Source organism: Pelobates fuscus, chromosome 12 (genome assembly GCF_036172605.1).
Source record: "Pelobates fuscus isolate aPelFus1 chromosome 12, aPelFus1.pri, whole genome shotgun sequence".
In the NCBI taxonomy this organism is placed as follows: Eukaryota; Metazoa; Chordata; class Amphibia; order Anura; family Pelobatidae; genus Pelobates; species Pelobates fuscus.
The window spans coordinates 104,320,247-104,344,720 of record NC_086328.1 but is presented as its reverse complement, the minus strand read 5'-3'; the positions used below and the strand labels follow the sequence as shown (position 1 = coordinate 104,344,720).

Here is a 24,474-nt window from a genome sequence, read left to right as displayed (position 1 = left end):
CCTCTCACATGCCAGATGTTTACTCATGCCTTTAACCAGACATTTTGCTCTATGTTTAAGATGCTGAATGCAGAAGGTCTAGATACTTGTAGAAATATGGCTCAGTGGTCCCGTAGCAGCAGCAGCGCAGAGAACAAAATTCCACACACACGAATGGACGATGAAGCTGCTATCCAGGTATTCAACTTAAAATGTTATAGATTGTGAGAACTGTGGGCTGGAGACAGGGGACCTCCTTACACCATAACCTTACAGCTGCAGTTATAATACACTGTGTGCAGGGAAACAGGAGATCTCCATACACCATAACCTTATAGCTGCAGTTATAATACACTGTGTGCTGGGAGACAGGGGACCTCCTTACACCATAACCTTACAGCTGCAGTTATAATACACTGTGTGCGGGGAGACCGTGATAGGGAACCTCCTTACACCATAATCTTATTGTTGCAGTTATACACCGTGTGCAGGGAGACAGTGATAGGGAACCTCCTTACACCATAACCTTATAGCTGCAGTTATAATACACTGTGTGCAGGGAGACAGTGATAGGGAACCTCCTTACACCATAACCTTATAGCTGCAGTTATAATACACCGTGTGCAGGGAGACAGTGGTAGGGGACCTCCTTACACCATAACCTTATAGCTGCAGTTATAATACACCGTGTGCAGGGAGACAGGGAACCTTCTTACACTATACCCTTATAGCTGCAGTTATAATACACCGTGTGCTGGGAGACAGGGAACATATCCATATTTCTTTTCTGCTGAATTACCTTAATTTGTTTGTTGTTATTTGCCTGTTATAAACCAGAGACATTATACATACTAAACTAAGCCTGAATAGCCCAAGTCACCATAAGGCTAGTTTAGAACCTTTCCCCTTGAAAGCTATAAGCATACTCCAATTCTGAATCTCCCCTAAAGCCTACTCTCACATTTAGTGGCTTGCATTGTTTCAGCTGCTGCTCGCACATGGAGTGTGAGCTAATGGTCTCTGTCCCATTTAATGACATTTTATATTGTATTTATAATTTATTATTTACATTTTTTTCCTGTGTATCTGATGGTTGATTTTTCCAGGAAGTGCATTTGATCACTATTACAATATAGACCATTTATGAAATGCATTTCTTAACAACAATTGTTCAGCTTATTTCACCTAGTCTCATGTTAGGCACTTAGTGGAGAGTTGTTTATCTAAAATGACTTTTGTTTTTGTTTTTGTTTGTGTTTGTGTTTTTTTTTTTTTTTGAGCATTAAAATAATCTGTTACTGGGCTTTTAAATGCACAAGTACCGCAATGGTTTTTGACATCCCTTTAAAGTAAGAACTGGTTGATTAGGTTTAGTGACGCTCCATGGATGCGATTGGTTTATGGCCGTCCAGGAGGAATTATTACCTGCGAGGCAGCCAGTAGCTGGAAATGGGTTTCAATTAGTGGCCAAACAATAGGACACATTTAACTGCAGGGAAGAGGTCTAATTGCAACTTTCAGACAAACGGTAGCTTTGTTTGCGACATTTAAAGCAGCTAAAAATATCAAACAATAGGATGTGGGATTGTGTAATCTGTTACTTTAACAGTGTAAGTTGTGTTTTTTTTTTTGTTTTAAATACTATAATTTAACAGGTAATTAATGTGATGTGTGTTGGTCATTATGCGGTTTGTTTTTATATAGAGGACACTAGCACTTTTTAAACATGCCCTGTGGGGTGTATTCCCTGATTAATATGATGTTCTAATGCAGGGTTAGGAAAAGGTAGATTTCCATCTAACAAGCAGGAAGTTGTTTTATTAAAGCGATCAGGGGACTTTCTTTAGTCCATGTTTAACACTGCTTGAGTGTAGGGCTGAAGGGTTAATGCCTCATATTTAACGCCCACATATGGCAATTACTGGAGGTAGACCACAATAAAATATGTGAAAGGGCAATAAAATGCTAAAAATGATACTATACAGACGAAGAGATGAAGCCCCATGCAGGTTACTTGGGAAAGTTGAGTGCAGGGCTGACTCCCTAATATTTCATCTAAAAGCTTGCATCAAGGAATCTCTTGCCATTGTATCATTATGGGATTTCTTCAGTAACTGTGAATTGAAAACCTAAAACTGTAACGTTTTTCACCACAATAAGAGTCAGAATTATCTCAGAATGTATTGTTTAGTGAATAAAACCCTGTGTGTAATGACTTCTTTCTGTGTCAGACACTATAGTCACCAAAACAACATTTAGGAGTTAAATCACTGTGTTTATGCACCCTAGGCAGGCTTCCCTGCATGTGATTTGTACAGCGTTCCTAAACACTTCCTGTAAAGAGTTATCTAATGTTTACACTTCCTTTTTATTTCGTATTCTGTTAAAATTAGAATTTATCTCCTGCTCTGTTAATAACTTGCCAGACCTTACATGTGCCTCCGATATGTAATTAAAATTCAATTTATAGCAGGACATAAAAAACGTTTTAAAGTAACATCTTATGGAAAATGAAACCATTTTTCTTTCATGCCGGCTGTATCAGTCACAGCCAGGGGAAGTGTGGCTATGGCTGCCTAAACAGAAACAAGAAAAGTGATTTAACTCCTAAATAGCAGTGAATTGAGCAGTGAGACTTCAGAGGCATGATCTATACACCAAAACTGCTTCATTAAGCTAAAGTTGTTTTGGTGATTATAGTGTCCCTTTAATAAATATCACCCATTTCTGTTTTTTGTTCTTTGGTTTCTGTAACTGGTCCAGTTTATTCACTTTAACCAGGGTTGCCAAAAGGTAGATCCCAGTTATTCTAGAGCTTCATATACAAAGATGGCACACGAGTTTTCTCCACTAAACGCCAAGGTGTAGAAAATTCAGATCGAAACAAACAATTGGGCAGAAACTTACTTTGCATAACTACGTCTGAATTTAAGCCGAAGCTGACATTCCAACATGGCTGAAATCATTTTAAGTTTTTTTTTTTTTTTTTCTCAGCAATTCTACACATTTGGGAAGAAGTTGGGACAAGGCAGTTTTGGGGTCGTGATTGAAGCCATCCATCGGGCCACTGGAAAGAAGTGGGCCATGAAAAAAGTAAACCGGGAAAAGGTAATGACAACTCAGTCTCCTTAACTTCTATGTTCTCCAGTGCATAGAGTTGATGGATTTGTGCTGCCAGATAGTGAAAATAACACAATGTTATACTTTATGACTCTTGCACAAAGGACATCAATAGATCAATATATTTAGCAAGATGTGGTCAAAGCACAGCATGATCAGCAGATCTACTCCAAATGAGAAAAATGCGTATTTATAAAAAAAAATATATATAAATAAGTGTATGTGTGTGTGTATATATATATATTTGTGTACGGGATTATGGAAGGGGCGCACATTAAACTGTGTGTAATTTAATATATGAAAGTCGGTTGAGGTGTGCCGAAACCGACGTGAGGTTAGGCCTGCAAAAGAGGGCCCACCCAGGTATAATGATATATGAAGAGGGTGTGGTGGGAGGGAATTTCCGAAATCGTCGCAGACAGGTGAGTAAGGGGATTTGCTGGGTTTAAATAGCCATCAAATCCCTCCCACAATTTCAGGCATACGCCTTCTATTTGTGTACGGGATTATGGAAGGGGCGCACATTAAACTGTGTGTAATTTAATATATGAAAGTCGGTTGAGGTGTGCCGAAACCGACGTGAGGTTAGGCCTGCAAAAGAGGGCCAAAAAGTGTGTGACATTAATTAAACATAACAAAACATTTAGACATATTATAGAAAGCGAGCCTGATTTCTTTCTGGATTTGGAATGAACCGGTTGTAAGCCGAGGACTTCCAGCGACCCATCTTCTCTACAAGATGAGTTGGAACTGGATGACTTGAGGCTGCTGTGGCGGCCCTAACACAGAATGAATGTACCGAGAAGGAACTACGGATGGAGGCCAAGACTAACAAACAAGGAGCGAATGTATGGCATGAACTGTTTGAGAGATGTGGCAAAAATTGTACGAGCAACCATTATAATCGGAACGCATTTAGCATCTAGAACCACATACAATACATACACATATCGTAAGCCGTAGAGTACGTTTGCTTAGTATTAGTGGACAAATCTAACTACAGGCATGATTGATACCTTTTTTGACCTGCAGAGGAAATCTGGACTGTGTGTTCTTTATCTCAACCGTTACGTTTAAGCAATGTCCGACTTCAGGACTTCGGAAGTGGCTAAAGCGGAGGAAACTGCAGGGGAACTTGAGACGTCAGGGTTAGCGTTTATTAAAGATAATACGATACCAGGAGCTAGTTCTTGTAGCATGCTGTGAGGAGGAAGGAACCGTAATAGGTTTAAATTATGCGAAACTCAGAAGCTCATTGAGCTTTCTCGTGTAGTAGAGCTGCTAGCTAATGGGAACCAATAGGTGAAGATAAGGACTATCCCGTAAGAGTTGAGGCCGTGCCAGTAGCCCTGTGTTTGAGAGAAGCCCTACCTACGATTTAGGCCATGTGGACTTGTACCATCTAAGCGCGGCAGGGTATTAACCTCTTGTGGAAAAGCGTTAACCTGACCGAACACGTGCGATTACCTGCATTAAACCATAGCGAAAAAGGACTGTAACAGGCGCCTGAAGAAACTGCCGTGACGTGAATCGAAGAATAGAATGCAAAACCGTGACCCACCGTAGGGAAATGTTTGCACGAGAGAGGAACCTGAAGAGGAGCTTTGACAAAATTTGAAGACGATATGTGTTCGTATAGCAAGTACCCTATAGCAGCTACTTGGTAGGCATGAGATCGTGAAAGATCGTACAACAGGATGCGTAAGGTGTCACGCCTTAAATTAAAACATCCAGCATGACCGAAAGTAACTCCCTATGGACTACTTAAGCTTACATAAAGAGAAGCGTGAACGACGACAAATGCGTGATAAATGAATTGACTGCGCATGGAGGACCCTGTGAACGTCAGGCGTGCAGACAAGTCCCTAATTAGTAGATTAAGGATCCGAATGGTATTTGTTTGGCCAAAAAGAAGGCGGAGTGATGCCTCGGTGTTCGATATGAAACAGGTGGGAATTCCGTTCACCCGGTCCGATCAGATCGCTAAAGCTTGTCCTGCATAGGTCGTATAAGCTACGCCGACGTGAAAACTGAGTGATAGTATGAGTCGATAAACGGTAATTGAGAACTCAGCGAACCGAAGTGCCCCCAAAACGTTGTGAAGAAATAAACGGTATATCCGTGATACATGAGTCCGGAAGCAGTCACTGTACGTCATGTCCGCGCCTGGAGGACCCGACGATGGTCCGATACGAGGCCAAATCTGTACGACGTGCAATGCGGAGGGCAACGTGAGACCCAACATACCAATTCGACTGAATATAAGCAAGAAATGCCCGAAACATGTTGTTGGAGGAACCGCTGGTCTTGGAGTTTCCAAGCTTGGACTGGGCACGTAGTGTACGTGGTACCTAAGGATCGCCAGTGAGCGACAGGTTGGGGTAACATATATATGTATGTATAAATATATACAACCATATATACACAGGTAACCTCGAACAGCTAGCACTAAGCGTCTAGCAGACCCATTGCCCGTAAGAGATAACGTATTGAAAGCACCGGAGTAGCCGAGTACGATAGTTCTGAAATACCGTTTTGCACCAATGTAGGAGCATGTAACGCACGAACGAAACAAAGGCGGGAAATAAAGCGCTAGGATACCTGAAGCGGTTATGGGATCTAAAACAGAGCGATTTTGCTTGACGGGTCTGGGGTGTGCCCCCCCCCCCCAGCTTGCTAGGAGCGCGAGCGTGAGTGCGTGTGTGCTGGCCGACTAGCTAGTGCCGCGATGCGGCGAAACGATTACACTAGGTTGGTGACAGGTGAGGCCCTGCTAGTTGCCAAGCGGCTTGAGAGGCTCTACCTATGCGTTGGCGCGAGGGGGCAGCGTGGCCACTGAATGAGGTGGCGGGGTGTCGGCCTCTCGGTGACAGTTAACATAAGATAGACTGGGAGTGACAGATGAGGCCCTCTCTATGCCACAATGCGAGGCGACTAACTATGATTTGGCCCGAGGGGCATAGTACCTCCGAGTAAGAGGATGGGTGTTGGCCTCGCGGGACCACTAACCTATGGCGAAGAAGCCAGGGGGAATAACAACTAGTGGACACCTAGGAACCTAACAGCCAGCAGTTGCTAACTAAGATGGAAGGTCGGGTAGTGAGAGAGGACATGCTACAGAGCGAAACGTGGGTAGCGATGAGGTAGGATCGAACGTTCTGAGCGAAACTGGAGTGCCCAGCGAGCATGTGGGGTCCGGATGGTCGGGACGTAAGAACTAGAATGCGTGTATGATCGTATGTATGGCCCTCGGGGCTCGTGGTGCCAGACCGTGGCCTTGAGTCGAAATGCAATACGAATAAACGTGTATATCAGTTGTCGTAATACATATATGTTCGTAGTATTGTTAAATGCGTACGTGCCTTAGCCGAGGCTCGCTCCCCAGAACTGCAATATGAAAGTAGACGCATTTGTCCAATAACGCAAGTGCTTGTCTGCGTAGGAGTACGCCGGGTTTTACACGTAACGCAGATTGCCGCGCTGACTGAGGATGAATTAGGGCTGGTAGAGACAACGCACCGCGTGCTGTGTACCCACATCGCTTAGAAGACCCTCACAACGATGAGCAGGTGAAAGAAAGTCAGAATAGCCAATTAACCAAAAATTCAGCCATAAGCAAACGAGCAGGCAAATGTCCGAAACCGCCAATGCGTGTCCCTGTATATCTGTATGTCAGTGTACATATCTGCGTATGAATGCGTACGTGAACGTCAGGGATAATGCATTAATATAAACACAGAATCATTATATCATTATAATTTTTTTTATTTTTTTTATTTTTTTTGTGTGTAGAGAGCTTTAATTATGCAATTTGTGTAATGCAGCCCTGGACAGAGGGAAATAAAATCAAAACTGTGGACGAAATGGTAAACTTGGGTAGAGGCAGAAGTGAGCTGTAGTGCAACGATAATGGCTTCAGCGTCTACCTGGAATCATGTCAGTAATGGAGAGATTAATAAGACATGGGGGTGTCAAGCTGCACGCACCAGATGCTATTGAATTTAACCAGAATTCCCTGCCAGCGGTGGGCGTGCTGAGGATTATAGGAGTTGAAGGAGCACAGCATCCGGTGTAAAATCTCTGGTATAAGAAATTAGTTAGTATAAAAGGAGAATATCTATGCAGTGCACAAACAATGCGCAGAACACATTCATAAAACGTGCCCATATGCAATTGAAGACACAGCTAGAGGGCTGTATATATTATAATGAGCACCCCAGGTCCTTTAAAAAGCTTGTCTATCTGTGTGTGCAGGGATGAGTTAAATAATGGGGGCTGGGTGGTGGAGGGTTAAATGATTAATACAATTAGAACTAATCCTTGTGGTGCAGCCAATGAATTACTGAAATAACCCTATGCATCGCTAACCCATTGCTAGGGGTACTTTATAGAACAGGTACAGCGTATTAGACGAAATTTAACTGCCCTTTAACTGTAATCAATTGGTGTTAAAGTACCTCCGTTGCAATAAAGAAAAAAAAAATAAAAAATAAAAAAAAAATAACCATATAATACCCTTCTTATTTAAGCTGGTGGACGTTTGCTCTCTGTTGCTTGGGTACATTTAAACACAAAGCAGCCCAAACCGTGTTGCATTATTGATACACTGACAACTAACTCTAATCCATTGACCGTGGGTATGTGTGAAATTCTATGGATTAACGTGCAATGTGCCGTGGGGGGGACGTCACTGACATTTAGCGGGCTAAAGAAACAGCAATATAAGAGAACATATAACATGAATGTAGAAGGGGCATCACAACTTTAAAGAGCACCTGTCATGTAAAAATGATACGGTGGTGCGGGAAGCTAAACGGAGCAATTCACGTCGTGGAATGAAAATGCGAACGGAGCGTACGTGGAAAAGGAAGATAAATTCGAATGGACTCACAGTTTGGGCGAACCGCCGAACGGCCTCCATGCGGATAAAAGATACTCACGAAAACCGGCGGGCTGCGTACGAGCGTCGCGGCAGATTGACGTCAGAGGTCTGTGAAAACGGAAATGAAAGCGAATTTCCGAAATCGTCGCAGACAGGTGAGTAAGGGGATTTGCTGGGTTTAAATAGCCATCAAATCCCTCCCACAATTTCAGGCATACGCCTTCTATATATATACACACACTAATCTTATATTACTAGATAGAATTTTTTTTTCATCTAGTAATATAATATTCCTACTAAACGTGTGTGTGTATGTATGTATGTGTGTATATATATTATTTTTATTTTGTATTTTCTCTGTTGCTGTGGAGTGTCCCTTTTAAGATTGTGTGTTAAACAGTCAGCCCATTCATTAGAGTGGTTAATGCCTTTTTTAATTTTGCTTACATTGTCATTGTATTCTACTGTTTCACACAACAAGGAAGAAGAGTGAACAGACAGAGGAGAGTGTTCACTAAAAGGACATGGGTGTATGAGTAGATAATATTAAATACAAATCTTTAATCAATCAATTTTATAAACACCGATATCCAAACATGAGTGTCTATGCAGTAAAAGTGAACCAATAGAATTGTAGAGGATGTATTCGGAAGTCCTAACTGACTATACAGTCTTAGCCCAGGAACACTTATCATTTTGTATTAGAGCATTTGACTAACCTTTCACACCCTCCATGTAAAATGCCCAACTAGTATAGCCCATCACGTCAGTCTTAAAGACTAGCCAGTCAGAAATCTGAAATTAGGGAATAAGAGTGGAATTACTAAGGTGTGTATATTTAGGGATACACTTAAACTGTCGCAAGGTCTCAACTAAAGTGGTAATTAGAGAATAAATACCTTGGTACACCTACAAACCAATAGCTGATAGAGTAATATAATATCAGACTGTTTGCATAGTCTAGTATAGCCATAATGCTGCATCAGGGGAGATGTAGTCTACAATATCTGGAGTGCAGAATGTATCCTACCCCTGTCTAGTATTACTACAAACACATCCAACTAATTCAAAGATGTGGGGCTAAATAAATCTTTACTCTAAAACCTCGGAAACTGACTGGAGAGGGTCAATATGCCTATCATACCAAACTACCAATCTATTACAAATGTGTCATTGATTTATTTTTCTTGTTTCACATCATGATGGATTTCACAAAGAGAGAGCTGCCAGGTGTGCGTTTCGATACGCGTAACGCACCTTTGGCTGGGGCAATGACTGAAATCTGTGTACTTTTTTTTTTGCTACAAAACCTCCTAAATAAATAGTTAATTTAATCGGTGTACCAGCCATTCGTCTTCTGTCTCCCTACATATGCACACATACAAGGTGGACCAAAATTCAGAGTACGATTTGACCAGTAAATAACTTATTTGTTAGACGTTCAATTTCTTGTGTTGCAGGTACATATAGCGGAATATTAGAAGATTTATCATAGGTAATTTCCGTAAGGAATGAGTAAAACGTGGAATTTTATTTACAAAATTGAGACAACTGTTCGCCTAGTGGATAATTTCAAGACATTTCCACAATTGATTGCCCGTTCAGCTCCTGATTATTTACTGTGGGGATGTCTGAAGGAGCGGGTGTACGTGAACAAACCGCATACGTTTGAGCAGCTCTAGGAGAATATCCGTGTAGAAATTAGAGTGCTAGAGCCTCAAACCTTAACTAAAACTATGAACAATGCAGTTGAAAGAGCTGACTTTGCCAAGCGGCAAATTGAGCTCTTTAAAAAAATCTGTCCTCTTCCGTACCTAGTCAAACAAATCACCGTATGGTAAGCAGTTATTGTTTGTAAGCAATTCAATTGGTTCATTAATGAGAAAGTTGACTCCTCAAACCCTACTCTGAATTCTGGCCCACCCTTTAGATATATACACGTTTTACACGTAGAATGGTTTAGAAAATGACATCGTGTGTAATCACTTTGTGCACAATTCATCTTCATCTAACATTTCTTACAAAACTTAATTTTGCTGGATCTCTCAATCGAGGAAATCCTACTGATCCTGTCCTTCAGTGTTTCACGTGGGTGTAATTCTAGCTCTCTGTGTGGGGATTTTATTCTAGCAGTACATGTTCCTTGTGTGAAGTCTTATTACAACGTTCTATTGAATACTATGCCAGAGTTGTACGTTTTTGTTTCTCTTTTCTTTTTTTTTTTTTCTTGTGCAAAGTAATTCATCTGGAGAATCTTATAAATTTTTCTATTTTAAAGGCTGGAAGTTCTGCTGTTAAACTGCTGGAAAGAGAGGTTTCTATCCTAAAACGTGTTAAACACAATCACATCATCCATCTGGAAGAAGTGTTTGAAACCCCCAAGGTCAGTCCTTGCAGCCCCTGCATTGTTTTCCATACTCTTCACCCCACCCCCTTAACTGAGTTCATTCCTCTGTTCCGATGGCATGAAGACAAACGTGCATTCCCATAATGCCTAGCCTGTGCACCCACAATACATTGCTCTGTTCCTATTGGGAGTACATCTCTAATATACCATCTATAGAGGCGCTAGTGATTCTAATTGCATTTCATAGATTTACCTCACCCATGATTTACGTGTTCACGAAAATGCCACGGAGATGCCCTTTGCTTTCTGTTCAGCTGTATTTGTAGAATTTGTTCAAGTTATATAAGTTAGTTTGAGAAACTCTATCCTGTTGTCTTGTTTGGTTAGAGAAACAAGTGTTGTGTATGTTGTAGCTGTCCAATCCTTGGGGTTGTAGCTTTGCTATCCTCCAGGACGGGTATTCTTCCAGATGGAGATTATGAGTTGCATTTAGTTTGGTATTACCACATGAAGCTGGGGATGTACTTTGAAATCACTGTATGTGTGCTGCTAACCCTTAACCACTTAGGGTTAAAACATGCCTTACTTGCCCGCCCAATTCACCTCTTTGGCTGACTTCATCAGAATTAAGGAAAGCATTAGATTGGCTGAGATCTTCAAGGAGGCAGGGTGGGGCCCAAATGCTGGCCTGGCTAATCAGCATCTCCTCATAGAGATGCAATAAATCAATGTATCTCTATGGGAAAGTTCAGAGTCTCCATGCAGAGCGTGGAGACACTGAACGGCAGTGCTGCATGGTGTGCAGCACTGCCCTAGCAAGCACCTCTAGTAGCTATTTGAGGAGTGTACTCTGGAGGTATCCCTATGGGGGAAGTAAACTCTGCCTTCTCTCAAAAGGCAGTTTTTACAGCAAAATTCATGCAGGGACTGACTATACTCACCAGAACAAATATAATAAGCTGTAGTTGTTCTGGTTACTATAGTGTCCCTTTATGTCAGGGGTTCCCAACCCAGTCCTCAAGTACCCCCTACCATTCCAGGATTTAGGGATTACCCTGTTGTGTCTGAAGCATGTATTTTTTATTTATTTTTTTCTCTAAAAACACTTTAGAAACAACTGGGTAATCCTTAAATCCTGGACCGGTAAGGGGTACTTGAGGACTGGTTTGGGGACCACTGCTTTAAGTTATTGCGATTTGTAAAGACCAGGAAAGTCTCAGTCTGTTACGTATGGATAGTCAAATCAAGGAATTGAGTTAAGGTTACAACTGCACATGCAGGGTTTACTAAAATGAAAATTCAAAGTTGATTTCAAATTTCAGGCCAGAGAAGTCGACTGGAAGCATAACTGATTATATATTTTTTTTAATTTTTTTTTTTTTAACCTTAAATTTGAAATTCACTTTGAACTGGAAACCAGTGGGCTAGATTGCTGCATTCTTAGCACATTGCCTAATCAATCAATGAATCTGGGTGGCTAGTTGAGTTGTATTGTTTATATTAAGTGTTTCTTACTGGAATTGAATATTTTCTGCATGCTAAATCGCTGACGATGCTTTTTGTCCGTTGAATGATCAGCGTATGTATCTAGTGATGGAACTCTGTGAAAGCGGTGAGCTGAGAGAAATGCTACACCGGAAAAAATTGTTTTCCGAAGTCGAAACCCGACACATCATTCACAGCTTGGGATCAGCCATAGCGTACCTTCATAAAAACGGTAACCTGTCTCTGTGTCGCTACATAAGCTGTCTGCCCCTGGGTGCTTGGGGACAAAATTAAATGAGCAGTTCTTCAGAGGGAATATAATGCTTTTTATACCTTTAACCAATTACATTGCACGTTATCAATAACCCTGTAAAGAACCCTCTTACTTTTGTACTCTGGTTTCTGTAACCTTGTTTGTTGTTGGGTATGTATAAGCTCAGGCCCTGGGGCCATTGAGCCTTACATTGGCAAACTTTTATATGGGTGATTTCATGTCAAAGCCTATTTTGTAGGTTTTAAGCGTGACTTTCATTTGTGTAACCTACTAATTTTTAATATTGACACTGCAGGTTAAATGTCTTTTTTTCCTATTTCTGATACTGTAGTGTTGCGATGCTCTGTAGATATAGTACGTGTAGCGTTGAGCACTTATTAACTGGATCTCTGTGCTTTTTCAGACATTGTTCACAGAGATCTAAAACTGGAAAACATTTTAGTGAAAAGCAAAGACATTGCAGACTCCGAGGAGATGCTTCTAAACATAAAGGTATGTAGCCAAAGTAGCACTATGGACCTAAAGGGACAAAGCTCAAGGCAGTGATCCTATACATTAACTTAGAGCACAATGCTGTCCAAATATCTGTCCGTCCCATGATGCCTTGCTACCAGACCTAAAGAATTGCTGCACCTTTAATGAAGATGAAGGGTGACAGTCACATAGCTCGGTTGCTGTGTATGGCACAAACTGTAGTTACCTGGTTTGGCACCTGGGATATCTGCCGAGCGAAATGACTCCATATTATTTCGCTCACCGCACAAATTGTATTTGCATTGCAATGGCAGAGATCGCAGATTGTATTAGCTGTAGGTGCTGTAAGTTCGATTAAAGCATGCAGCAACATTTTAAATAGAGAATCAGATTCATTTAAAAAGGCAGTTATTTTAACCAATATGTTATGATCTATTTGTGTGTGTGTGTGTGTGTGTGTGTGTATATATATATATATTTTTTTTTTTTCTCTCGATGTATTTTTTATGATTCATTTGCATAGCTTTTAAGATTAAGCTTTCAGTTTTGGTAAAACTTTTTATTCAGTTCAAAATGTGTGTCTCCTATGTAAATGAGGTGACTCGTGGACTACTCACAATTCTCTGTAGTTGAGGTCTCGATTTCAGCAAATCCTTTCTAATTTACCAACAGACATCTCAAATTATAATGTAGTTTAACTGTATTCTAAAACAAATAATGAACGGAGAGTTGCATAGACCCCAGTGCAACCTAATTAACCCCTTCATTGCTCATCAACTCATCCTTCACTTTTACAATGTATTCTATACATATCATGTCTGTCTGTGTTATATCAATAATATTACATAGTAACTGGAAAGAGACCTGCGTCCATCATGTTCATCCTTTCTCACCTGGTTTTGCCGTTTATCCGAAAGAAGGAAAAAACACAGTTTGAAGCCTTTTCCAATTTTCCAACAAACTAGCAAATATCTTCGTCACCCCTGAATGGAAGTCCTATCTCTCCTGAAGCTGTTACCCCATCTATTAAAGGGAAAATATAGTGCTAGGAGTTCAAAGTTGTTTTCCTCCCTCTTGTGCCCCTCCCTGAAAGGCTTAAAAACAATTTTGTCACTTACCTGATTCCAGTGTCGATGTCCGTTGGCGCTTGGTCAGGCTCCGTCAACGTCAGCTGGTGGGGGGCTTAATGTGCATGCGCGGCGATCACATTAGGCTTTCCTATGGGAAAGCGTGAGGCCGTCCAGCGCCATTTAACAGACCAAAAGTCCTCGAAGGACCCAGAAGTGCTTCTATTGGCTGTGTGGTAGGCAGCCACTAGAGGTGGAGTTATCCTGCAGTGGAATTTTTTTCAGTTTGTCAATAACTGCAATAATTACAATAGCAGGGTAAACTGACAGGGATTCAATGAGCTGTAGTGGTCTGGGTGCCTATAGTGTACCTTTTTAATACAGGAGCACATCATAGAATGTGTGTTGTAGGACTGTAGAAACAGATTTGACAGATTTCAAATGCATTATTTTCACATTTTGGTAAATAATTGAAGCTTAACTTGCGTTTATAATTAGGTTATACATATAGCACAAATCTACCACACATTTATTTAATACTGCACTTTCTTGAAAGAAATCTATTGACCAAGAAATCGTAAAGTCTTTAATTTTTACATGTGGAAAAAATATCACGCATACAATTTTTTTTGTAATTTTTTTTTTAAAGCCAGAGTGATCTATGTTATATGTGCAAAAGGAGGAATAAAAAAACAACATAAAACAAATATTTTATAAAAAAAAAACAAAAAAAAAAAAACGACTCATAATCTATCCAGTCTGCTCTCCAAAAAAATACTTTCATACTGTGGTAGGTATTTGGAGGGTGACTATGGTACTCCTGCCAGAAATCAGAAAATTTAGATCTGTTTTATTGGAGACAAAATAATTAAACAAAAATCCAGGTCTGTATTCAGTGAATTTCTAGGAAGTTACACCATTTTACTGTGGTGTACGAAGTTTGCTGAATCTCTTTAAATTCCAAACTGAAAGCCTCTTCTTGCTGCAGGTGACAGACTTTGGTTTAGCTGTGCAGAAAGGGGGAGTCGGCAGTGAGAACATGCTACAGGCGACCTGCGGGACCCCGATTTACATGGGTAAGGAAGGCATGTAGGGCTGGGGTGAAATGTATCTGAATAGATAACTCAGTGTCTGTGTGAAATATATACAATGAAAGAGGGAAAAACACAATAGTGACTCACATCAGAACTCCATTTTCCAATCAAAATATATAGACTGGGAGGGATGTTAAACTAGTAAGAGACATTTGGATAGAGATAGTAAGAGACATTTGGATAGAGATAGTAAGAGACATTTGGATAGAGATAGTAAGAGACATTTGGATAGAGATAGTAAGAGACATTTGGATAGAGATAGTAAGAGACATTTGGATAGAGATAGTAAGAGACATTTGGATAGAGATAGTAAGAGACATTTGTCTACCTGTGTCTCTGCCTCTCTGTCTCTGTCTCTCTCTGTCTCTGTGTGTCTCTCTGTGCCTCTCTCTCTCTCTCTCTGTGCCTCTCTCTCTCTCTGCCCCTCTGTCTCTCTCTGCCCCTCTGTCTCTCTCTGCCCCTCTGTCTCTCTCTGCCCCTCTGTCTCTCTCTGCCCCTCTGTCTCTCTCTGCCCCTCTGTCTCTCTCTGCCCCTCTGTCTCTCTCTGCCCCTCTCTCCCTCTCTGCCCCTCTCTCCCTCTCTGCCCCTCTGTCTCTCTCTGCCCCTCTGTCTCTCTTTGCCCCTCTCTCTCTCTGCCCCTCTGTCTCTCTCTCTGCCCCTCTCTCTCTGCCTCTCTCTCTCTCTCTGCCTCTCTCTCTCTCTCTGCCTCTCTGTGTCTCTCTCTCTGCCTCTCTCTCTCTCTGCCTCTCTCTCTCTCTCTGCCTCTCTCTCTCTCTCTGCCTCTCTGTGTCTCTCTCTCTGCCTCTCTCTCTCTCTGCCTCTCTCTCTCTGTGCCTCTCTGTGTCTCTCTCTCCGTCTCTCTCTCTCTCTCTCTCTCTCTCTCTCTGTGCCTCTCTCTGCCTCTCTGTGTCTCTTACTAGTTTTTTAGCATCCCTCCCTTTCTTTGTTTTGATTAGAAGATTGAGTTTGTATGGAAGTCACTATTGTGTTATTCTTCTTTCAGCTGTTTACGGGGTAAATTAAAGCACTGGATTTTCATTATTTAACATAAAATATAGTCTGAGCAGGACAAATACTTTGATCACTATTCTCAAATACATGTCCCAGTCTGCCAGAGATTAGTGGGAGTGACTCTTCTGAGGGGCACGTGTACAGTAACTCCTACTAATCTCAGGCAGCGCTGGGACTTGTTTTTACTGGTGCTGCTGTAACCATGAAGTCATTACATTAACCCCCGACAATACATTAACCTTTTGCTAGAAACTGTACGAACACTGTTCCTAATTAACCACCTACAAAATCTACACTGTTCCATCACAAAGCATTAACCCCTACACTGCACTACACTCCCTGGTCACTAAACATTATATTAACACTACACTCCATGGCCACTAAACCTTAACCCCTACATTACATTTCATGGTCACTAAACATTGTCCCATACGCTAAAATCCATAGCCATAATCCCTACACTACACACCATGGTCATGGTAATAAAATCTTATTATATTGGAGCCTTTTATAAATCTTGTGGTTTATGTCTGCAAAATCTGCCAATAGTACGCTACGCTACTAGCCAGGCCTTACTCGCCACTACAAGCTTGGATTGTCTGTGGCACACTCCCTATGGCTGAGTTTCTACTTGCCAAGGCTGAATTTTCACTCCCCAAATGGATATTGTGAGCCCCGATGATATGTGTAATACACGTTTCATTATGCGTATTTATATTGGAAAGTACAGACTGACATCTCCAAAGTGTTTGTTACTCAGACTGATACCCTAACACTCTGCAAACCTTATTCTATCCATTCTACTAAACAAAAAAAAATCCCTGTATTTTTAAATTTTTTATTTTTGCTTTTGTGGGTTGCAGGTTCAGTGCCGTGCTGACAATGTCACTCTATACACTTATCCACTAAGAACGTTCGTGATCGCTGCTTCCAAGTCAGCAGCTGATCCATCAAACATTAAAATCTGAGCCTTAAAATACCTGTGTATCCTGCCCCATCTGCTCCCAAACTTGCTGCAAACAATGAAAATATGAGCAATCATTTACATATTCAGCAAGTCATCAATTTTAAGGGGACACTGTGAATTGCTAAAGTTTGTACATAATTCATTTAAACATCTGCTCCCTTCATCGGGGAATAAATTATACCTCATCAGCACGTTCATTGTGCAGTGTGTTTAAGGATTTATAAGTGTTTCTTTATTATTAATATTACTATTTTTGCTTGGTCGACAGCCCCTGAAATTATCAATGCCCACGATTACAGCCAGCAATGTGACATTTGGAGTGTCGGTGTAATTATGTACATGTTGTAAGTAGGTCGTCTTCTTTTACAAATACACTTTTCTATTTTCTCTTTTCTATAAAAAAAAACAAACAAACCTATAAAGTGTTACTACTTTGCAATTACTGTGTCTGGTGTGAATATTCAGAATGTGAGTGTAGTACTCTGTTATGGGTTAGTTAATATCGGTGATGGCTCACCTTGACATCTTTGAGCATGGTGACCTCTGTACCTTGAATCTCAGCATTGCGGGACAGACATGCAGCGCCAGATTTTGTCGTCTATGAACTATAGATTTGTACGTGGAAATGAAACTTTGTCTTGTTTACAGCCTCCGCAGAGAAGAATAATCGAAATGTCGTATAGTTTAATTTGAGATCACTCCATTGTGTCATTATTTTCTCCATCACTGTTTCAATTAAAAGCCCCGATAAAACGCATCGTGGAAACATGTAATTGAAGATAGATTTTTTTTTTTCTCCCCTCTCTCTCTTTAGGATCAAAATTGTAAAATGAAAGCAGCCAACATGTAAATCAGGGACGTTTTTCTTTTGCTTTTCCCTTAGACTAATTGTGATTTTTCATTATTCAGCCCATAATATCTTTTTATAGGTCTGTAAAATAAACACACGCATTTGCATTTTGATGGCAATCATTATGTAATGGCGGATTTCATGACAGTTGTGAAATTAGGTTATGTTGAATAAAATAATTGAATGGTGGAAAATGAGTTTTTTTTTTAATCTTATTTATTAGTGTATCTATCTTGTCATAATGGAGCTGCTTATTTGTTTTAACCCTTTTATGGGTCCCTCGCTTAGTCTGTGAACACTGACCTTACAGAAAAATAAAAAACTAATCGATTGTATAGGATTCTAGCAGTCTTGTTTGAAATAGTTGGGAGATCAGAGCACAGTACAGGGGCCTATGGGAAAATCCTGCAAGACAGTGGTATCGCCTATAGATCTTCTTAAGCAGGTGCTGTAAGCTGTCCTCCGCATGTATCGCAACACAGAGCAAGATGCATGTTCCATAGACCTGTATCTGCTCTGCTAGAACCTGGGGCTTCGCAAATCAAACTCTTGAATTTTGTCCACAGTGAATGGGGTCAAAGAAATAGACTCAAAATTCGAGGAAGATAAAGTGTGAGTGCTCTGCGCAAAAGCAGATCACTGTTAGATACAGAATTGCCAGCCCTCAGTGTATGAGAAGTATAAACTATAATATGTTAAATAAATGCCTATGGAGGATTGAATGGTATATTTGCTTCTTCTTTGCTCAGACTCTGCGGGAATGCACCGTTTATCGCGAACTCGGAAGTTGAACTTTTTGAACAGATAAGAAAGGGTGAGCTGGACTTTTCAGATGACGTTTGGCTTACTGTCAGTAGTGCTGGTAAGTGCTCGGAACAAACCAGAACAAATGTATTTTTTCCCCCTCTGCTTTATAAGGCCAGGATCAGCATGCCAGCCATTGAAAATAGCTTTTAATAGCTGTAATACAATGTGCCCCAGGAATGTCCGCATCGCTCTAAAATAAAAAAGCCCTTTACCAGCCAAAACCCCAGGCTAGTGTCGGCTATTGTGTCCCCTTACAAGGGACTTCACTTAGCAAAGGGTTTGCTATTGATTGATTACATTAGCCGTGCGTTGGCACAATGAACAGCAGCCCTGCTCATTTGTTGTCTAATTTTCATTTTGGAAAAACACTTTGAGATAACTGCATGGGCTTAACGTTTTAAAGGCCGGCCTGGGAGAGCCGTCTAATGCACTGAACAGGGGAGCCCTTGATTAGCTGCTTGCTCTTTTCCATTGTGAAATGTTATATCTGTTGTGTGTTTGAAGGGCCACATTCCCAGGGTTTGTTTTGTGTTTTAAAAGAGATCAATTTGCTAATAATGAAAAGAAAAGTTTACCTTAAAGGGATCGCAGTGTTACACTATGTACAACGGACGTGTCTATTGCCATCATTGTGGTATAGTTTGCCCAACGTGTTAACAATGGGAAATTTGCCCTCAAATGTCCGCCCTTTTACAGGGACTGTTCCGCCGTACTATGTGCTTAAAAGAATATAAAGAGTGCATGTCCTATACACATGATTTTTGCTCTAAGAGTTTACACGTTTATATATAGTGTGTGTGTTGGCACAAATGCTAAAAAGTAGATTAGTCAATTTTTGACAGTGTGGTCAATGTCCATAGCCTCCTGTAGTTGGTTCTCCTACTCTTTTGTGCTGCAGCTTCATTACATGAACTGTAGTTACTGTGGTTACTGTGATTACTCCTCTTGCAAGACTGCCTCACGTTTACCAGAAGAGTAATTACAGTAGTCAGAGTAGCAAAAGTCACTCTGTTCAGGCATCACAGGTTTGCCCCACTAAGGGTAGGTTTCCAAAGCCGGGCCAGCCGTGAGACAGAAAGACAGGATGTAGGTGGGAGCCCGGGTGGGTGTTATGTTGGTGTATCTGGCATGACTGTGGCACTGGAGATGGTAAGTAGACTCTTTAAATCATTAACAATAGCTAGAATTGGTGTAAATATATTATTTTATGTCTTTGATAAATGATATAGATTAATTACGGGGTGTTTATTGAAGTTGAACAGCAAGTAAACTGTCATTTAGGTAGATTCACGTAAGCAGGAATTGCAGACTGTCAGGGGAACAAGTAACTGAGCAGAGGGCGAATCTAATACACAGCCGTCTGTATGTCTCGTTCCACCAGCTTCTTATTAACCATTGGAAGGTTGAGCTGAAATTTGGGGCCTCTGTTTATGTTTACATCTTATTTCGTTTAAACTTGCCTTGATCAGTCTACTTTACTTTAATTATTTGATCTTTAATTCAATCTTAGCTCCTCTTGCTAATAATGCTATTTGTTGGGTGATGTATTTATCTATACTGAATGGCAGATATAGAAAAGCAAAAAAAATCTGCTGGAAGAGGTCATCACAGCGTGACTTCAGAAGTGTCTCGAGCAGAGTCCATGATTCTTAGACTGTCCTGAGAAGACTGTATATGTACAAACGTATTGCTGGGTAGAGGTGAATTAAACCCTGCAATGTTTTATTGGGCTAAAAGGCAGGGCCACTGCACCCAAACCACTTTATGCACTATGTTTGCTAATAAAAGTTAGAGTTGTATTTTACTTTTATTTGTTTTTTTTTATTTATTTTAGCTAAAGATGTACTTCAGCGGCTTCTTAAAGTCGATCCCGCTCACAGGATTACTGCCAGTGAGTTGCTGGATGACCCCTGGATAACGGTGAGAATAATGGGGCGGCAAATGGCAAGTGTGCAACTATAGATTAGAGCAATAGCAAAACTTGTATCTACAATGTAATCAGGGGAGCCCTGCCACATGGAGAGACTGCAGCCTGACACTCTGACTGGCAGCTTATTTAATTTATACCATGGGTATTGTGTGAGCATCATCAAGTTGGTTAAATGGCTTTAACCTTGACACTGTCTGCCCAGCAAGAATTTACCATTGACTCTTAAATCTGAATCTGCAGTAAGCACATGGGGTTTACCAATAAACACCATAGGGCCAGGTGCAGCAGAGTCTCTGGAAATCTATGTATGCTTCTATAGATCTTTACTGTACATCTCTAATCTCTGGCTTTCCAATGTAGGGTGAAACAAACCCTGTGCAGAGGCCAACCAATGTGTTGGAAATGATGAAGGAGTGGAGAAACGATATGGATGACGACGAACACTTGGACAGTGAGTCGAATGGCTTATGTGAGACACAAGACGCAAGCCTTCTTGTCACAGAAGAGCGAGCAAGTCCCATCAGCAGTAATGGGTCCTCAGAAACAGACAGCAGCAAGCGATTAACCCCGACAAAACAGGTAGTCGTGGTAACTAGTGAACTAATTCTCACACTACATCTCTAGTGAACATCCCTTAATAATCGGAATTCTCCCTGCGTTCTAAATGATTTAGGGGTTGTTTTGGTTTTGGTTTTTCAGTGTACAAAATAAGGCATTTTCATAGAAAGTTTCCAAATGTCTGTCTCTTCTTGTGCACTGAATTCTATAGCTTTACCATATTAATTGGGCAATGTAGTGTCCCTTTCAAGCAGACCATCACACTGCACTGCAAATACAAAAAAAAAAATATTAATATTTACTAAATATACACACAATTAAATGCATACTTATTTTTTATTTTTTAAAATCTAAAACCTCTCACAAAAGCTGCAGATATCTTGTCTGAAGCCTTTTTAAAGCCCTCTCCTTCTAACCCTGCCCAGACTTTCTGTGACTCTCCAATCACAGACTTCCCAATACAGCTCAATGAGAAGTCTTTGTAAGTTAGGTGTTCTGGGCAATTTCTGCCTCTTGAGTTTGGTTAGCTCAGTGGACCTAAATGAAATAACAGGACTAGTTGTTTGACAGCCCAGTGTAACAAGTTTAGTTTATAAAAGTGACAATTTCTATAAAAGTCGGCACTTTTTTTGTAAAATGAAAGACACGATTCTCGTACAAAGCACTTCAGCAAACTAAACTGCTTTAGGGGCTTAGGGGGTCCATTGTGAAGACATTTTGTTTTGCAATTTTTTGTTTACTTGATAATGCTCAGATTTTTGTCCATTGTTCTTAGGTAAACCAGAAAAAAACACTTTCATTCCCCAATGGCATGGTTAAAAAGAAAGGGTCGAGCCCGAAGTCACCTGCTGTTGTAAGTGAATTATTGGTGTTTTGTTCTCCTCAATTGGCTTGGCATTGGCTGAGGGGGATATAAACCGTGTATTTAAAGAAACAACCCACCTTTGGTAATGAGTTGTCTAATTTTATTGAAACGAAATACTGAAATGGATTATTATTCCGAATATTTAAAAATGAAGATATGTAGGAAGTAAATTAAATAAGTCTGCACTCTCTTTGCAGAAGGCAATTGTGACAGGTCAACCCCCACCTCATAATATGTGTAATAAAAATTAACAAAATGCGTGCTTCACCTTTTTTGCAGTGCTTAACATCAGAAAGTTAATTTCATGCAAATTAAAGGAACCGTATAATGCTGCAGTGGCTGTTTAAATCCCCAGCGCACCTCAGGTTGCTGTGACAAGGTTTTTTTTAACGTACCTTTTCTCAATCGCTGTGCCTGTCTCGCCATGGCTGACCCCGCCTCCATCGCTGAGATAGCCAATCTCAAAGCTGCTCCAATCAGCATTTCTTCGTAGTGATGCATTGAATCAATGTATCTCTATGGGGAACATTCAGCGCCTCCATACAGAGTGTGGAGATACGGAACACCAGTGCTGTACACTGTGCAGCACTGGAATAGCAAGCACCTCTAGTGGCCATCTGAGTGACTGCACATAGAGGTGTTACTAGGCTGTAATGTAAGCACTGCCATTTCACTGAAAATCATGCAGGGACAGGCTATACACACCAAAACCACTACATTGAGCTGCATACAAAACGTTATGATGTGGTGGTTCTGGTGACTATAGTGTCCCTTTAAATTTAAATATCACCACGTGTAGCTGAGTATTATGGTAAATGTACAGACTGGCTATTTCATGCAAAATAATCAAAATTTTCATAATGACGTGGTGGTGTTGGATTGTAGACTTATATATAAATTCTATATAAAATATATTAAAGCATAGCTATGCATGAAATCATTATTAATACTGGTGATGGCGACTTCCTGCACTGAATTCAAAATGCTATTATTCTTTATATAGAACTCTAAGGTTCATGTCTTGAAATAGTTTGTACATTATTTGTTCCAGGCTAACAGACTCTTTTGTATTGTAGCCCTCTGCAGCTGGAAAAACGTCATCTCCTGCCAACCTTGGACGGACGCAGGATAACTCTGAGCAGGCTGTGAATGCCACAATGACTTGGAAATCCCCAGCTGCATCCGGGAAAGGCGAGACCGATAAACTGAGCATTCGCAAAAAACATGGACTAAAATCCACACAGAGACCTGCGGTTTCTCTCAGGATAAAGAAGACCTAGATCCTCACAGACACTCCCACTTTCCCAAACAACGTAGAAAATATTCCAGGGACGGAACATTGTATATTATTAGTTTGCCAAAAAGAACAGACTCAAAACTCGAACGTGCACCCAGAAGACTTGTGTGATTGTCTCACATTCCAGATGATCAATACTCCGGTGACTGGATGTCTAACTCTTCACCCTCTGTACGGGAGCCTTAGGCAGGCTCTAAAGTCTTAATGGGAGGGGACCGATGACATTTAGATGTGTTTTTAGATTATAATCCGTGACCAATCAGGCATAGTTACTGTAACCATGATCTAATCTATTCCAAATGCTCATCAGTTTATTTATTTGTTGTTGTTTTAATGAAATTGGAGAAATGCAGCCTGTTTTTCTTGTTGTGTTGGTGAAAGCCAGTAGTTGCAATTTTAACCCTTCACGTGCCGGCAGCTTCTCATGCTGGCTCTGAAAGGGGTTAATGAAAAAATCTCTCTAATAATTCTAACCCATTTGCTAATGTGTCAACTGTGAAGAGCTAGTGGCTGAGTTATGCCAATTTCTTAGGATTCTGATTCTGTACGAGTGAGAGAGCACCTTATTTTCATATTCACAGATCATTCTCTGGTTTATTATCTTTTTTCCCACAGTCACCGATTATGCCAGGAGTATCGAAGTTTTATATCTTCCTTCACTTCATTCTCATCATTCATCTCTGCCTCAATGTAAAGTGTTCATTTATACACTGGAATAAATTGTTTTTAATTCCTTTTTGGAATTTTTTTTTTAGACGTTTCTGATTGTTTTTAAAAAGAAATAAACCTATAATTTTTACTAGATCTTCGTTGCTTACACCATACTCTGTGTTCATTATATCTGACTGTGGCCAAACAACTCCGGTTTCACCATCTCGGTACATGTTTGAGTCCATCTGAACTCTGACTTGAAATTCATTATAATTGTTTTTTATTTTTACAGATTCCTATTTTTCCATTAAAGCCCCGACCTTTCTCTGACTCTGTATTGCTGAGTGACTTATTCCAAGTAAAGTCACGAATGTTCACATCTAGAAAGAATTAATATTTATTTACTGGCCTTTGGTAACTATTAAAAAATTAACAGGCCCCTTTTAATACAAGATGCAATTTCTGTTTAAAAAAACAAACAAAAAAAAAAACACAAACTGTCAGAAGTTGTAATGAAAGCAAAGGAGTTTATTCATTAATTGGAAAAATAAAGAGATTTCACAATTTTTGGAGCAATGAATGCCTAAAATTGCAATTCCCTGTTGGAGTTGAGGAAGTCTTCCAATCTGGGCATATTGTTTTGTGTTATCCAGCAGTCTCATATGGCTCCCTTCATGTAACCCCCTGCATGTCTCATTGCGCCATATAAAGTTGTTCAGTATGCCGAGTTAATCAGGAGGAGAGACAGTATAGTAACTCTCACAGAAAGGAAGAGGGTAAATAAAAATGAAAGTAACTGTCAAGTACCCCTCTAAA

General features: G+C 40.5%; 1 protein-coding gene across 4 annotated transcripts in view; it reads left to right on the top strand.

Moving 5' to 3' along the window:
- Positions 1-23,726, top strand: part of STK33 (serine/threonine kinase 33) — a 51,405-nt gene extending 27,679 nt beyond the window's left edge. For 3 of the 4 annotated variants that reach the window (XM_063437653.1, XM_063437651.1, XM_063437652.1), the window contains exons 2-13: positions 61-177; positions 2,974-3,087; positions 10,260-10,364; positions 11,907-12,045; positions 12,491-12,579; positions 14,617-14,704; positions 16,969-17,044; positions 18,300-18,412; positions 20,192-20,277; positions 20,648-20,866; positions 21,621-21,698; positions 22,787-23,726. In XM_063437653.1, the coding sequence (XP_063293723.1) occupies positions 61-177; positions 2,974-3,087; positions 10,260-10,364; positions 11,907-12,045; positions 12,491-12,579; positions 14,617-14,704; positions 16,969-17,044; positions 18,300-18,412; positions 20,192-20,277; positions 20,648-20,866; positions 21,621-21,698; positions 22,787-22,990 (1,428 nt within the window). In that variant the 3' untranslated portion in view covers positions 22,991-23,726. The remainder of the gene's footprint in view (positions 1-60; positions 178-2,973; positions 3,088-10,259; positions 10,365-11,906; positions 12,046-12,490; positions 12,580-14,616; positions 14,705-16,968; positions 17,045-18,299; positions 18,413-20,191; positions 20,278-20,647; positions 20,867-21,620; positions 21,699-22,786) is intronic. The other variant, XM_063437654.1, reaches the window with a different exon arrangement.
- Positions 23,727-24,474: the final 748 nt, after the last annotated feature.